Source organism: Chenopodium album, chromosome 12 (genome assembly GCF_948465745.1).
Source record: "Chenopodium album chromosome 12, dcCheAlbu1.1, whole genome shotgun sequence".
Taxonomy (NCBI): Eukaryota; Viridiplantae; Streptophyta; class Magnoliopsida; order Caryophyllales; family Amaranthaceae; genus Chenopodium; species Chenopodium album.
The window spans coordinates 40,135,818-40,152,115 of NC_137845.1; the positions used below are offsets into that span (position 1 = coordinate 40,135,818).

The 16,298-nt window shown below is 40.7% G+C and overlaps 1 protein-coding gene across 1 annotated transcript; it reads left to right on the top strand.

Annotated features, from left to right (window-relative positions):
- The first annotated feature begins 239 nt into the window (after positions 1–239).
- On the top strand, positions 240–826 carry LOC145571167 (uncharacterized). The gene is made up of 2 exons (XM_081630242.1): positions 240–394; positions 505–826. The coding sequence occupies exons 1-2, from the start codon at positions 240–242 to the stop codon at positions 824–826; spliced, it is 477 nt and encodes a 158-aa protein (XP_081486368.1).
- Positions 827–16,298: the final 15,472 nt, after the last annotated feature.

Here is a 16,298-nt window from a genome sequence, read left to right on the forward strand (position 1 = left end):
AGCTGTACATCTCCACCTCATTGAAGACAATTGGGTTAGTCCTCCTAGTTGAAAGGCAGAAAAAGTAGAAACTAGTATACTTTGTAAGTCACGTGCTAACAGAGGCTGAGCAGAGATACCCACTGGTAGAGAAGCTGGCCTTCGCAGTGGTAACGACAATAAGAAAGCTAAAACCCTATTTCGATGCACACGCAATTAAAATCCTTACAAATCACCCACCGGAAAGAGCCTTGTAGAAAATGGACGCTTCGGGCAGACTCCTGAAGTGGGCGATAGAACTCTCTGAATATGAATTCGAGGTTAAACCTAGGGCTGCCATCAAAGCTCAAGCCCTAGCAGACTTCACAGTGGAAGTCTCTTATGAGGAAAAGAGGATGAGGTTGGAGTATGGAAGGTGGCCGTGGACGGATCTTCAGCTCAAACAGGAAGCGGTGCAGGAATAATAGTAACATCGCTAGAAGGCAATGTATTCGAGTATGCCATTAAGTAGGTGAATTGCACCAGGATGCAACGAGCATGGTTCTTAGACATACTGGCCTATAAGGTACATGGCTTGCTGCCTAGTGACGAGGCACAAGGCAAAAAAGTCAAAAAGGATGCCAATTGGTACGTGGTGATGAATGGGGAGCTCATCAAAAAAGGCTTCTCCAAGCCACTAATGAGGTGTATTCCAGAGTGGGAGCAAGAAAGAATTATGGAAGAAGCACACTCAGGAATCTACGCCAATCATATTGGCGGAAAAGCCCTAGGAGTTGAAGTGCTTAGAAGAGGAGCATACTGGCCAACCCTGACGCAAAACGCCTTAGCATACGTAAAAAAATGTTAAAAGTGCCAAAATAACGCTCCAATAATAAATCAGCCAGCAAACGATCTGACCCCAATTCTCAACCCGATCCCGTTTGCCCAGTAGGGAATGGACATATTAGGACCTTTCACCACTAGGTCAACGGGCAGGAAATATCTTATAGTAGCAGTGGATTATTTCACCACGTGGATCGAAGCTGAACCTACAAAGTACATAAAAGCTTCCCAAATAAGGACGTTCATATGGAAGAACATCATTACAAGATTTGGGGTACCAAAATTCATAGTCTTTGACCATGGGTGCCAGTTCGACTGTGACACCATTAAGGATTACCTAGAAGAGATGGGTACCAAGTATGTAAGCTCCTCAATCTGCCACCCGCAGAGCAATGGCCAAGCAGAGGCAGCAAACAAGCTGATCCTAGTAGCCCTACAAAGAAAGTTAGAAGAGCATGAAGGCCTCTGGGCTGACCTAGTCCCAGAGGTATTGTGGGAAAATAGGACAACAGAGAAAGAGTCCACTGGGAAGAGTCCATTCACCCTGGCTTATGGGGAAGACGCAGTAGTTCCAGTGGATGTACAATTCCCCAGCCTGAGAATTCAACACTATGAGCAGCAAGGGAATGAGAAGCGTCTGTTGGAAGTATTAGACTTCCTTCCAGAGATGCAGCTTAAAGAGGCCCTCAAGCTGGCAGCCTAGAAGAGCAGAATCTCAAAAGCATTTAACAAAAGAGTTAAGCAACAGGAAATACTACCTGGGGACTTGGTTCTCAAAAGGACTACAGCAATGGGAAGAGGAAACCAGCATGGAAAGCTGTCAGCTAATTGGGAAGGCCCTTTCCATATCCACGAATAGGTGGGGCCAGGTGCTTTCCTCTTCGCAAATCAAGAAGGTCAGGTCTTAAGGAATAGTTTCAACGCAGACGTGTTAAAGAAATATTTTGTTTAAAGGGCACGTGGCTAAGTAGAAACTGAAAAACTTTGTTTAAGTTATGCAAGAACTTTGTTTAAGATTATGCTGTGTTAATCAAGGCAATTTAAGCCATTTGAATTCAATGAAATACGAGCCTCTATGTGAGTAGTATACTATATGAGCTTGCCTAGACATGTTTATATGTTAAATTATGCTTTAGTGTCGTACACTAACATGCACAAAATACCATACATACATTAAAGTCAAAGCAGAGAGCATCAAAATAAGGTGCAGCAAGACATCATTAAATAAGTGAAGATCACACTTCCCTAAGTTTAACCTACCCGCTCAAAGTAAAACAGGGTGCCACCTTGGGGACGCCTGAGAGGAAGCGTAGAACGTTTAAATTGAGCAGGGAGAAGTGAACGAAACACAAAGGAGCAGGCTGAGCGAGCATCACCACGATTCTCTTGATCCCACCGAACTCACCTCTTTTGTGGGAAGGGAAGAGATAAACCAACAATAAGCCTTTATGAGAGATAAGTAAGGAGCATGAACAATAAGTCATAGCCAAATAAGCTAAATGACATGCGAATAAGTCACAGCCAAACAATATGAATGACATGCACATAAGTCACAGCCAAATAAGCTGAATGACATGCGAATAAGTCACAGCCAAACAAGCTGAATGACATATGAACAAGTCTCTACAAAAAGTTAAGTAGATGACATAACATACAAGACTTCATCATAAAGAGATAAATGGCATAAAATTTGACAGTTTTCACCCAATGCGGTGAAAGGCAAGGAACTAATGAAGCCTTATACAGCCAAGTTGGAGAGCAAAATTAAGGAGCAGCGAAAAACAAACGCAATAGGAAAGCCTAATCTACGAGGTGTAACCTAGTATAGTGAAGGGGCTACTGAGTTAAGGTTTAGGTACCACTATACCATGACTCAGCAGCAAACTTGAGTAAGCATACTGGCAGCAAAGTAAGAAATAAACGAAATAACAGAGAAGTTATTGACACGAGGAAAATGTAGCTCGTTCTCTACCCTTTCCTAGAGCTAAAGAAAATTTATAAACACTCGACCAACCTAATACGAGTATATGGTAAGTCAAGGGTCGAACCCAAGGGAATGAGTAGGTGTAAGCTATAGCCTAGGTCAAGCTACTTCGAAGATTGCGGGAAGATGCGGTTGGTAACTAAGGTATCGAGAAATTCAATATACTAAACACTAGGGATATAGGTTCCACATGCAAGCTCAATGATTATGATAATTGAAGGATCACTCAATCAATTCAAACATTGCAAAGGACAAACAATAGTTGCAATCAAAGGAATTCAAGGGCTATCTCCTATAAGCCAAGCCAGGGTTCACTATGAATGGCTAACTAGGAAAATCACAATCAAAGTCAATCAATTAAAGCAATTCTCAAATCAAGGGTTCATGTCATTGAAATTTGCAATGCAATCTAGATTAATCTTATAGGTTCATCACTCCTAGTCTAATTAATCACATGCACAACTATGTCAACCAATTTAATTGCACCATTCAAATCAATTTAGCAACATCAACTAGCAAAAATCATCAATCAAGCATGCTTCACCTTCTCCCTAGCAACTAATCTACTCACTAAACATGGTGAAATTAAGAAACAAAACAAATTCAATCAAATTCATATTCATTTAAAGCTTAATCAAAAGAAAATCAATCAATCAACAAATTCTAAAGCAAGGATTGTAATCTCAATCAAAATCCAAGAAACTAGAAGGAATTGCATTAAAAGTAAATCAAGGGAAAGAAATCTTACAAACATTCATTGAATTGAAGAAGGAATTTCAAGATCAAATTCAAGTACAAACAAGTAAATCTTAAGCTTCTCTCTCTACTATTTCTGGAAAAATTCTCTCTCTAGTACAAAGTTAAGTCGTCCTCAAAAAGAAAGTCTAAAGCTATAAATAAGAAAAATCGAGCGAAGGGGGCCGCACAGGCCGTGCGCAGGCACAGACTAGCCGCGCGCTCACACAGCTGGGTCTGCGCGCACGCACCCCTGTGCCGCGCGCGCGTACCCCTGTGCGATGCACTAGGCTTTGGCTCCTTTGCTTGCTTGATCAAACTCCGTGCTCCCGAGCATCCCCATCATCAGTGCACTCGAGATGATGGCCGCGAACATGGCAGTCCCAAAATGAGCAAATTGACTTGATTATTCACCTACAAAACACAAATAAAACAAAGAGAGAAAGCGTAGCAAGGTAAAACTAAAACTAAAATTATGAATTATCAACTAAAAATATGAAAAACTCGTAAAAACCAATCGAGAACTAAAGTGAATTATAAAAATGGAAAATCAAATAAAACTAAGAGAATTATATGAAAATGATGAAAGAAAATGAACCTAAATCTTATTCTTTTGAGCGCCATAAACTACGCTCATCAAATTCCCCCAAGCTAAACTTTTGCTCGTCCACGAGCAAAACAAAAACAAACCCAAGGGAAAATGATGACACTACTCAAGCAAAGCAAGAAACAAGAAAATTAGAGAAGATGAGAATATACACTAACTCACTTTCATAGGAATGACGATCAATTTTAGCAACTAAAGACAAGCCATTTAAACCCCTAGATTGCTCTAGAGGACGAGTGATGCTCTCGTAAAGGTTTCCAAAGAGGTTAACCTATAACTCCTTTTATTAAAAAGGAGGCAAAGTAAAAAGAAAAGAAAAGAAAAAGTTTAGAACCTTGAAAAGAAAAGAAATGCTTATACAAAGGCCTTTTGCACATGATCAAGGTACGAAGGATATCAAGCTTTCTAAAACAACAATGGTAAGCACGTTCTAAGATATCGAGGGTTGATTGAAACATAGGGTTTGCTAAGCGTAGAGAACTAATGAGGCGCAATCCACTTTCATCCCAACCAATCTAACCGCGTTCTCCCTAATGGCTTCAAATCTTCCCTTAGTAAGCGTCTCTATGGTTCCACGAAGGAACCGGAAAAGAATAGAATTTGAGGGTTCTCGACATCTCGACCTTGCTTCCTTTTTCTTTAGGCTTTTACTCATAATGCCCTCCCTCGGTTTATGACTCAACCACTAAGTCGAAAGGACTTTCCCAAAGGTTGTAACATAAGGGCAAAAGGTTAGGGGTAGGCTTAAAATTTAGAATTTGGTGGTACACCTAGATTATGAAGCAAAGGTTGGCCATACCTCGACACCAAAACCAAGAAGTCACCAAACAAAAACAAACTAATACCCCCAAGCTTATTCAAAGCTATATCCACAAGCATATATACAAAAAGCGTAAACGCTTCTCCCCCAAGCTAAAAGGAAGCATTGTCCTCAATGCGAGAAAAGGGAAAAGAATCACAACAAACTGTTTTTTGAATTTTTTTCATTTTCTCTCTTTTTTATGTAATTTTCATTTTATCAAAGCAATTGTCCTCGCGTCTTATAACTTTAGAAGGCTTTTTCTATTTTGCATTTATTATGTCCTTGCCTTTTCTAACTTTGGACGGCTTTTTCGATTTTATCCATTTGCCATTATTTACAATATATACAAAAGACGAGCTTGCTTACAAATAAAACCAATATTCAACCTTTTAGACCACAAACTCCAAAAACATGACCATTTGCTTCACAAAAACCAATAATGGAACAAAAAGAAATAAAAGGCTCAAAATTCTAAAGATGTGGCTTGAAAAGAAGGGGAATGGCTCAAATGGTTAGCAAGATGGAAAATGTAAACCCAATGAACTAAAAAGAAAGAAGAAAATCCTAGAAATGAAAAATTACCACCCCGAAAAATGGCCTTTGTCCTTCCTAGTTGGTTCGGTCTCGTGTTTGAGAATTATGAGTCAAGATTCAAGATTAGGGATGCAAAGGTGGAGGATCCATGTCGCACAATCAAAAGTGATGAAGGCTTGAAAAAGAGAAATCCTCACACGGTTGTAGCAAAAACTTACTAAAGGTGTCAAATCCACCAAAGGAAGCAACTCCGTCTTACCACAAACCAAAAGAATCTGGCTTCAAGGCCCCAAAAGGTCTAAACCGCTACCTTAGCATACCTTATCCTAGAGTCAACCAAAGATACTCTCAAACCGTGCAAACCATTGTATTTAGGAAGAAAAATAGCCAATGTGGAAGTTCAAGTGGTACTAAGTCCAAAGTAAAAGTAAAAAGACAAAGAAATAAAAGCAATGCCTAAAAACATTTTATTCATATTCACAAAAACAAGTTACGTTTTTTTAAGGGATAAAAAGAAAAGAAAAGAATAAGAAAAAGAGAAAAGGAAAACATGAAGGAAGATGAAAACAAAAGAAAAAGAAAAAGAAAAAGAAGAAAAGGAAAATGAAATGAAAAATAGAAAAGTATAGGAGAAGTAGAAAGCAATAAGGAAGTAATGCTAACATACATAAATCCCAATCAACAAACAAGTGAACATTCAGCCACAACGCCAATGTTCCCAAACACACTAGGGTGTTAAAAAGCAAACAACCCCGAACCATTCAACTTCTCCTAGAACTAATCCTAGACTAAGCAACCAAGAAAAGAAAAAGAAAAGAAATAGAAAGATCTCATCGGGCGCCAAAGTTATTGCACATTAAACATGGCGAAAGATCACCTTTATGAATCGTCGAAATCCAAAGCATAAGCAATAGAGCAAGGTGAGAAATAAAAAACTATATACAAAGAAAATTGTTAGTAACTTCAATACAAAAGAAAAGAAGAAAATAGAAAACTAAATGTAGGAAAATAAAGAAAAAGCAAGTAATAGTAGCAGTAAGGGTCAGAATCATCAGACTAAAATAGTATCAGGAGATAAGAAATCAGACAGTCATCATCAGGAATCATCATAATAAAGACACAGAGAAACTCAGCGGACAACGATCAGCGAAACAAGCAGCAAACAAATAACCGGGTAGAGAAATCAGCTGAAATACAGCAGCATCATCATAAAACCAAACAACACAGAGATCAATACCAGAAGCATAGGAGACCAGGAATGAACTACAAAAGCAGGAGGGATATGGTGAAGCACAGAAGCAGCAGAAAGCACCCCCAAGCTTAGACTAGACTACCCCCCTAACTCTAAACCTAAAGACATATAGGCAACCGAGAAACATCATATAGACATAAGAAGGGGGGTAGCCATGGTAGTATCACTTTGCACTATGGTAAGGGGTAGAATGAGAACTCCCCTCACCGGTCTCCATCACATGACTAGAGCTAGTCATCTCGCTCACGTCCATGGGAGCCTTACTCCTTAACCTACCATCCCTCCTAGCTTTACCATCCTCAAAATAATGAGACCAATCATCTAAGACCGGCTCACCCGACCTACCCCACCGCCCAAAAGTCTCAGGGTCCGGAAAGGGCGAAGGATTAGCCGGATCATATGCATAATCACAACCACCGGGCCGCCGATAGTCGTAAGTGGCCGGGGTGGTGCCTATGATAGAACTAGGGTGAACATGAGGGCCCTCCCAATAAGTGTAGCAAGGCCGAGGACCAATGGTAGGATCAAAAGGTTCCCACTGAGGAATAGGTCCTTGCTGGACCGGAAGATACGGGTAGTTCACATAGGGCTCGATTTCCCCCCTCCAAACATGCAAATCGTACAATTGATTTATATGATAGTCATAACCAAGATTAGGGGTTTGCATAGAAGGCATAGAATATAACACATTAGCAATAGAATCAAGCCTAGCATGAATGGTTGACAAATCAAAAGTAGAAGGAGTATGAGAGGGGGAAGGAATAGGTGTACCTTCCGGTTCAACTGTGGGAATAGTTTGAACATTCGATGAGAAAGCATTGGTCGAGCGACCTTGTATGATTCGTCCTACGTCGAATAGAAGGGTCAATATCTCGCATCGGAGGCCTCCAAGATAAGGAATCTTTCTCTCTTGGTCGGGTAGTTGCCTCTTTGCATGGGATTAAGAACCATTCTTTAACCCGAGAAACTTTCCAAATGAAGACATCATCCTTTCTAGTACGATCGAGGAACTTTTGGTTCACAAGGGCGGAGATGTTGAGGAAATGAGAAGAAGATTTTTCTCGAGGATCAATAATTGGGGGAAGCTCATTTAACAAAGTCTTATAGTCGTCATTGATGCAAAGAGCTAGGATAGAAATCATCCCTCCCAATTGGATGCTTCCCGATAGGCTAACTCCATCACGGATATCCAAGAGTCGATTGATAAGTGCTATGTGAAATCCACTAACTTAATCTCAAAGTCATTTTGGTCGGCTATCCACGACCAACAAAGCTCCTCTCGAGAGATAGCTCCCAAAGAGTCCTTGGAGCAAAGAGCGTAAGTGAGGAGACGGTTGAAATACCGCATAGCTGAGTGAATCATGGAGGCGGTCTTGGAATTTTGAGGCTCATACTTCCCTTCCTCCAAGATACTTCTCCACCAACGTTGCTCATTATATCCATGATCATTTGCCATTCTACCATGTGCCGGGTAGATACAATGTTCCGCGTCCGCGGCCCATGGAAACTTGAAGTATGACCATAGTTGAGAATTCGTCAATGAGTGATCATGATTGAAAAGTTGTAAAGTCAAAATCCTTGAGAAATCGTCACCCGGTTCTCGGATTACTTTAAGAGAGGAAAGAAATTCATAGGTCACCCTAGCGTAAGTAGGGGAGCTCAAATCCAAGAACTCTAAAAGATCAAGGCCCTTTGCAAGAAGCTGAACGTCCTCATCTATGCCAAGAAACTTGGTTGTTGCTTGATCGTAAAATCTTGTTGGTCTTAGCTTTCTCTTGGATAGACGCTTGAAACGACCCCAATGTGATTCTTTAGAAAATTCAATGCTGTATGTCTCTTCTACCTCGGGTGGAGGTGGAACAACATGCCTTATTTTGCTTGAACTTGATCTTGCCCGCTTCTTGTGACAGATTGGAGCCATCTACAAGAAGGAAAACAATGCATGAGCATATCTTACATTTTTCATATTTCAATAATAAGCATAAGTAATTGCTCAAGAATCAAGCACAAAAGCAATTATCTCAAAATAGAAACAAGTAAGAGACCAAATCATGAGATGGCTACATATGAACAAAATGCCATTAATATAGAATCATGAATTTGAAGCAAGTAAGCATGGATTAAAGGAAAAAATGAACATAAGATACCAAATCGTGAATCAAATTGAGCAAAATAACTCAAACATTGAATTATAAAAACAATAAAACCATCATAAAGAATACCCATGAGAGAGAAAATGACCAACAATGGTTAATCAAGAAATCAAGCAAGGTATACAAAATCATCATGAAAAAGCTTCAATTTATCATCCAATAACATCATTCAACACAAATTACAAGCTAAAAGGACCAACAATGGAGTTCTACCATGAAAGCAAAAACAAGGCTTTAAACTTGAACAATGAGGAAGAAGATGACTAGAAAATAAGAAATTATACCTCAATGAAGCCTTGAATTACTTGCAAATTGCCAAAAATGAAGATTTAAGAACAAATAGAACACCCAAAGACAAGATTCAAGCACTAAATCAAAACATAAAAATTTCAAAATTAACCCCAATTTTCGAATTTCAAGTTCGAATTTCTGGAATTTTTTGTTTTGTTTTGGAAGGGATTTGATTATGCTTTGATGTAATTAGTGAAGAAATGATTATGAAATATGAGTAATTGTGTGACTTTGCAAAGGTTTGGAAGGGTTGAAGATAGAAGAACGAATGAGGGAGTAAGGGGAAATCGGGGAGAGAGAATGGAGAAATAAGGTTGGTGCGTGTTGGGGTATTAAGAGGGGGGGTGCTGAACGCACTGGCCCCAGGCGACGGTGCGTGCGCGCAGGTGACAGTGCGTGCGCACCTAGCGACAGCAGGGGGGTCAAAAACAGTGCAAAATTGCTGCCTACCTAAAGCGTGCGCGCAGCCAGGAGGTATTTCCTATGGTGCGCGTGCACCAAGCAAGAATATTTCGGCCATGAATATACTCTCGTGTTTGCATAATGAGATATTTGAAAGTGCATTCGAAAAAGAGTAGAAAATCAATAAAAATGCAAACATGAGAGCATATGACCCCAACAAGCTTTCCACCTAAACTTATCCAAACCTCGAGAAAGCTTGAAATAACACCAAAATTGTTGGAAATTTTTCCCGAACCAATCTCATGGTACCTAAAATCAAGAAAACAAACAAAAATAAAGAGAAATAAGAAAAATCTCAAGGATAAAAGAAATATAGAAAAATGTAAAATCAAAAGAAAAAGGTTAAAAAACCGGGTTGCCTCCCAGGTAGCGATTGTTTAACGTCATAGCTCGACGTCCTCCACCAATTAAGTTGGTTGTCGGAAGAGCAATGAGTGAACAAGGCCAACAAAAGCACCGTCGAAATACTTCTTGAGACGATGGCCATTGACCTTAAATGGAGAAGAAGAATCCATCATTGAGACCTCTACAACACCACTTGGAAAAACATTCTTGACCAAATAGGGACCGCTCCATCTTGACATGAGCTTTCCGGGAAACAACTTCATTTTTGAATTGTAAAGAAGAACCTTATCGTCAACACAAAAATCTTCCTTCTCAATAAGCTTGTCATGTGTTTCCTTGGAACGAGCTTTATACACACTAGCACAATCATAAGCATCAAACCGAAGCTCCTCTAACTCATGAAGATCTAACCACCTTTTCTCCCCCGCACTTGCCAAGTCAAAGTTTATCTTCTTGATTGCCCTCAAAGCACGGTGTTCAATTTCAACCGGGAGATGGCATGACTTGCCGTAGACTAGGCGGTATGGAGTGGTACCTATGGGGGTCTTAAAAGCCATTCGATAGGCCCAAAGAGCATCATCCAACTTATCCGACCAATCCTTTTGATTTCTCGCAACCGTCTTTTCAAGGATAAGTTTGATTTGACGGTTAGAGACTTCCACTTGGCCGCTCGATTGGGGATGATATGGGAGGCCGAATCTTTGATGGACCCCATGCTTTCTCAACATCTTTTGAAAGGCATGGTGAATAAAATGAGAACCGTTATCGCTTATCACCGCTTTTGGTACCCCAAATCTTGGAAAGATTATCTTCTTAAACAACTGCATAACCACCTTGTGGTCATTAGTTGGGGAGGCAATGGCCTCAACTCACTTAGACACGTAATCGACCGCCACAAGAATATATTGATTTCCGAAAGATGAGGGGAATGGTCCCATAAAATCAATACCCCACACATCAAACACTTCTAACTCAAGTATGGGTTGTTGAGGCATTTCATTTCTCTTGGAGATGTTCCCAACTCTTTGACATCGGTCACATGTCTTGACAAAGCCCCATGAATCCTTAAAGAGATGTGGCCACCATAATCTGCATTGAAGGACCTTAGTGGCGGTCTTAGAGACACCCATATGGCCCCCGCTTGGATCCGAATGGCACATTTTCAAAACACTAGGCACTTCTTCGTTTGGCACACAACGTCTAAGTAAGCCATCGACCCCTCGCTTGTATAAGATGGGATCATCCCACACATAATGCCTTGCCTCTCTCTTGAGCTTCTTTCTTTGATTCTTAGAAAAGGAAGGAGGAAACTCCCCACATGCAAGAAAGTTCACTAAATCGGCAAACCATGGGAGCTCCTCTGCTTCAATAGCATATAAGAAATCATCAAGCATCCTATCCTCAATTTCAGAACCATCATCATAAGTTTGAGAATCTTCTAAACGAGAAAGATGATCCGCCACAACATTTTCTGCTCCTCTTTTATCCCTAATCTCAATGTCAAAGGTTTGGAGCTCAAGAACCCACCTAATCAACCTTGGCTTGGACTCTTTCTTGGCAAAAAGATACTTGAAAGCCGCATGATCCGTGAAGATAATGGTTTTGGAACCCAATAGATAACAACAGAACTTCTCAAAAGCATGAACTATAGCCTAGAATTCCTTCTCCGTTGTAGTGTAAATCCGTTGAGCTCTATTTAGAGTCTTGGACATATAATAGATCACATGAAGTTTCTTGTCCACTCTTTGACCCAAGACGCCTCCTATTGCCGAATCACTTGCATCACACATCAACTAAAATGGTAAATCCCATCTTGGAGCTTGAACAATAGGAGTAGAGATTAGAGCTTTCTTCAACTTATTGAATGCCTCCAAACACTTATCATCAAACACAAACTCGGCATCTTTTTGAAGAAGATCATTAAGGGGCTTTGCAATGAGCGAGAAATCCTTGATGAATCTTCTATAAAACCCGGCATGCCCTAAGAAAGATCTCACTCCCTTTACGTTCACCGGAGGTGGAAGCTTTTCAATGACTTCAATTTTAGCTTTATCCACCTCTATCCCCTTATGAGAGATCTTGTGGCCAAGGACTATGCCTTCCTCCACCATGAAGTGACATTTCTCCCAATTCAAGACCAAGTTCCCCTTCTCACACCTTGCAAGACATTTTTCAAGGTTTTCAAGGCATGCCTCAAATGAAACACCTCCTACGGAAAAGTCGTCCATAAAAACCTCCATCTCCTCTTCCAACATATCTCCAAATATACTCATCATGCATCTTTGAAATGTCGCGGGAGCATTGCAAAGGCCGAATGGCATTCTCCTATAAGCAAATGTACCATATGGACAAGTGAAGGTCGTTCTCTACCCTTTCCTAGAGCCAAAGAAAATTTATAAACACTCGACCAACCTAATACGAGCATACGATAAGTCAAGGGTCGAACCCAAGGGAATGAGTAGGTGTAAGCTATAGCTTAGGTCAAGCTACTTCGAAGATTGCGGGAAGATGCGGTTGGTAACTAAGGTATCGAGAAAACTAGATAAATCGAGAAATTCAATATACTAAACACTAGGGATATATGTTCCACATGCAAGCTCAATGATTATGCTAATTGAAGGATCACTCAATCAATTAAAACATTGCAAAGGACAAACTATAGTTGCAATCAAAGGAATTCAAGGGATATCTCCTATAAGCCAAGCTAGGGTTCACTATGAATGGCTAACTAGGAAAATCACAATCATATTCAATCAATTAAAGCAATTCTCAAATCAAGGGTTCATGTCATTGAAATTTGCAATGCAATCTAGATTAATCTTATAGGTTGATCACTCCTAGTCTAATTAATCACATGCACAACTATGTCAACCAATTTAATTGCACCATTCAAATCAATTTAGCATCATTAACTAGAAAAAATCATCAATCAAGCATGCTTCCCCTTCTCCCTAGCAACTAATCTACTCACTAAACATGGTGAAATTAAGAAACAAAACAAATTCAATCAAATACATATTCATTTAAAGCTTAATCAAAAGAAAATCAATCAATCAACAAATTCTAAAGCAAGGAATGTAATCTCAATCACAATCCAAGAAAGTAGAAGGAAATGCATTAAAAGTAGATCAAGGGAAAGAAATCTTACAAACATTCATTGAATTGAAGAAGGAATTTCAAGATCAAATTGAAATCTAAGATCAAATTCAAGTACAAACAAGTAAATCTTAAGCGTCTCTCTCTACTATTTTTGGAAAAATTCTCTCTCTAGTACAAAGTTAAGTCGTCCTCAAAAAGAAAGTCAAAAGCTATAAATAAGAAAAATTGAGCGAAGGGGGCCGCACTGGCCGTGCGCACGCACAAACCAGCCGCGTGCGCGCACAGCTGGGTCTGCGCGCACGCACCCCTGTGCCGCGCGCGCATACCCCTGTGCGATTCACTAGGCTTTGGCTCCTTTGCTTGCTTGATCAAACTCCGCGCTCCCGAGCATCCCCATCATCAGTGCACTCGAGATGATGCCCGCGAACATGGCAGTCCCAAAATGAGCAAATTGACTTGATTATTCACCTACAAAACACAAATAAAACAAAGAGAGAAAGCGTAGCAAGGTAAAACTAAAACTAAAATTATGAATTATCAACTAAAAATATGAAAAACTCGTAAAAACCAATCGAGAACTAAAGTGAATTATAAAAATGGAAAATCAAATAAAACTGAGAGAATTATATGAAAATGATGAAAGAAAATGAACCTAAATCTTATTCTTTTGAGCGCCATAAACGACGCTCATCAGTGATTAAATGCATATACTAACTAGCTGAACCTCTGCCAACCAAGACACAGAAAACATTCAGCAAAAGGTTACAACATTCACAAAGTTGAACCCCCACCCACAAGAATGAGGAAAACATTCAGCAAGAATATTCATAAAAGCAAAAGGATTCAAGTTAAGCTGGACAAACACAGCATACAGAAACATAAAGTGTTAAGTAAAAACACGCAGAAAATACAGTCTTTGGCGGCTATACACCCCAAAGAAAATAACAAAAGCTACCTAGTAACTACAGACCTAGGTGAGGGAAACTCCGATGAACCGCTGGATGAAGAGGGAGACAGCCGCCAAAACCTTTATTGCTCGTTGGCTAGAGTCTCCACTCCAATGATAGAAGTAATATCAGCACATAAAGACACCTCAAAATTCAACACAGCGTGATTAGGGACTTTGCAATTAGTAACACGAGGGTGGTCAGCAGGCAGGTTGTAAAATTCAGCTTCTCCAGCAGCATCAACCTTAGCCCAAAAGGCGTTGAAACGAGCCTGCTGCTCACACCCTCACCATAAAGACCACCCATGCAGCGAGCTGCGGCCTCCCGACCTCCATCATGACGATCAGCGAGCAACTTAGCAAAAGCTGGAGAAAGCACAAAATATCTAAGTGCCTCTTTTTTAGTAGCTTCTAGATTATTCTCCCTCCCAGTTTGTAGATCGGCCATCTTAGCCTCCAACGTTTGCACTCCGGTCTGAGAAGCTCCCAGCTACCCCTCACAGTCTGCCAGCTTAGTCTTGGTGAGCTAGAATTCTCCTAGCTGAAGTTGCAAGGCATCCGCTCTCTCTCTCAGGGGAATCACTTCACCAGCCATTACATCCCTCTTAGAGTGAGCCAACTGAACTTCCTTATCCTTCTGAATAAGGGATGCGCTCTGATTTTGGTACTCCTTCTCCATTGTAAGCAAGGCATTAGCCAAGTCGCCAATAGACTTGGTGAGCTGCAAGCAAACAAAACAATAAAAATAAGCTTAGGCAAATATGAAAAAGTAATAAAAATAAGCTAAGGCAAAAGCAATAAAATAAGTAGAAGGAGAAAGCAGAAGCAAGAAAAAAAGAAAACCAGAGATACAAAAGCTAACCTTCTGCAAGTCATGACACGTAGTGGCAGTAGGAAGACTGATTGAACTGCTAGTTAATTCAGCAGGAAAACGGTTGGCTTGAGTATGACGATAACCCAAGGTGCCACCTTGCTGCGGGTTATCCACGAACAACGACTCGTCAGCTTGAACATTCATTAAAGGGCGAAACGGGGCATCCTAAGCCCCAGCAGGGCATAACAAAGGACAAAGAGAGACATCAATGGGCACTTCCCCAAACTCTATAGGTCTAGTAGGATGGAAAGTGCCTACAATAGAGATTGAGGTCGAAGAGAGAGGATTCTCAAACGCATCACTAAAAAACTAGTGAACGTAGAGGTTAAGTTCAGTAGAGTTATGAATACCAGCCTCCTTAGCAGCATTCTCATCAGGAAGCCCAGTGTTGGTAGAATGAGAAGCAAAAGAATCAAGGGTGGAAGAAGTACGAGCCTTTTTGGCAGCGGGCTGGTCGGCGTCATCTGAAGGAGAGGCCAGAGGATCATCCTCTAAGTTGATAACTAGAAGATCCTGTTTGTGCGAACTCCCATGTTGAGAGTGCCCTCCCCTACTAGCACTTCGCAGACAGCCTCAAAGCCTAACAAAGTGAGGCGAGATCTTGGGAATCTCCATGATATCTTCATTAGGTAATTGGAAGGCAGAAGCCTCTATAGAAGGATTAGTAGAGTCCTTAGCAGTAATGGTAGCTCCAATGCTGGGAGAATAGAGAAGAACATGCTAAGCAGAAGTTGTGGGTTTCTTACACACCGCAACGTTAATCTTAGCATCCCCCTCAAGGGGGAACTCAAATACGCTGTCAGTAAAGTTATCAGCATTATCATTTTTAGGATCACCAGAAGCTTGATTCAATGGTTCATTTACCACAGCGGGCTGAGGTGCCACTTGGCCGAAAGCCGCAGCAGGACGCCTCTTAGAAGAAGCACCCTGTTCCACTAACGCCTCAAACCCCGAAGTAACATCCTGGGGCAAATTACGAATTTCCAGTCGACTCCCAACAGTAGAAGATGAAGGCTTAACCTCAGCACGGCTAGACCCTACGCGATCAGCAACGGTCACAGTGCTAAAAATAGCTCTCAGCTCAGATGGAGCCAAGCGGATGTCACCCTTTAAAGAACCATCATGGACCTCCAAAGTCTCAAAAAGTTTTGGAGGATTGTCAGGAGTGGCAGTGAGGGGATCCTTCCAATTGTCTTTCAGCCTGAGAATGCGCCTATCCAGCTTGTCATAACCTGAAAAATCAGGTAGCAAAAGAGAAAAAATCAAAAAGACATAAGAATACAACGTAGACAGAAGTAAAGGAAGGAAAACACTCAAAAAACAAGAAACAAGACTTACCAAGCTCATGAGTAGAACACAAGCGCATAGCAGAAAGCTGCGCATTGCCCACAATGTACAAAGAGTTAGGCAGCC

Coding starts and splice junctions, on each gene's coding strand:
- LOC145571167 (XM_081630242.1), top strand. CDS start 240: ATGGACGCTTCGGGCAGACTCCTGAAGTGGGCGATAGAACTCTCTGAA. Junction 395..504: donor ATGAGGTTGGAGTATGGAAG/GTGGCCGTGGAC, acceptor GAATTGCACCAG/GATGCAACGAGCATGGTTCT.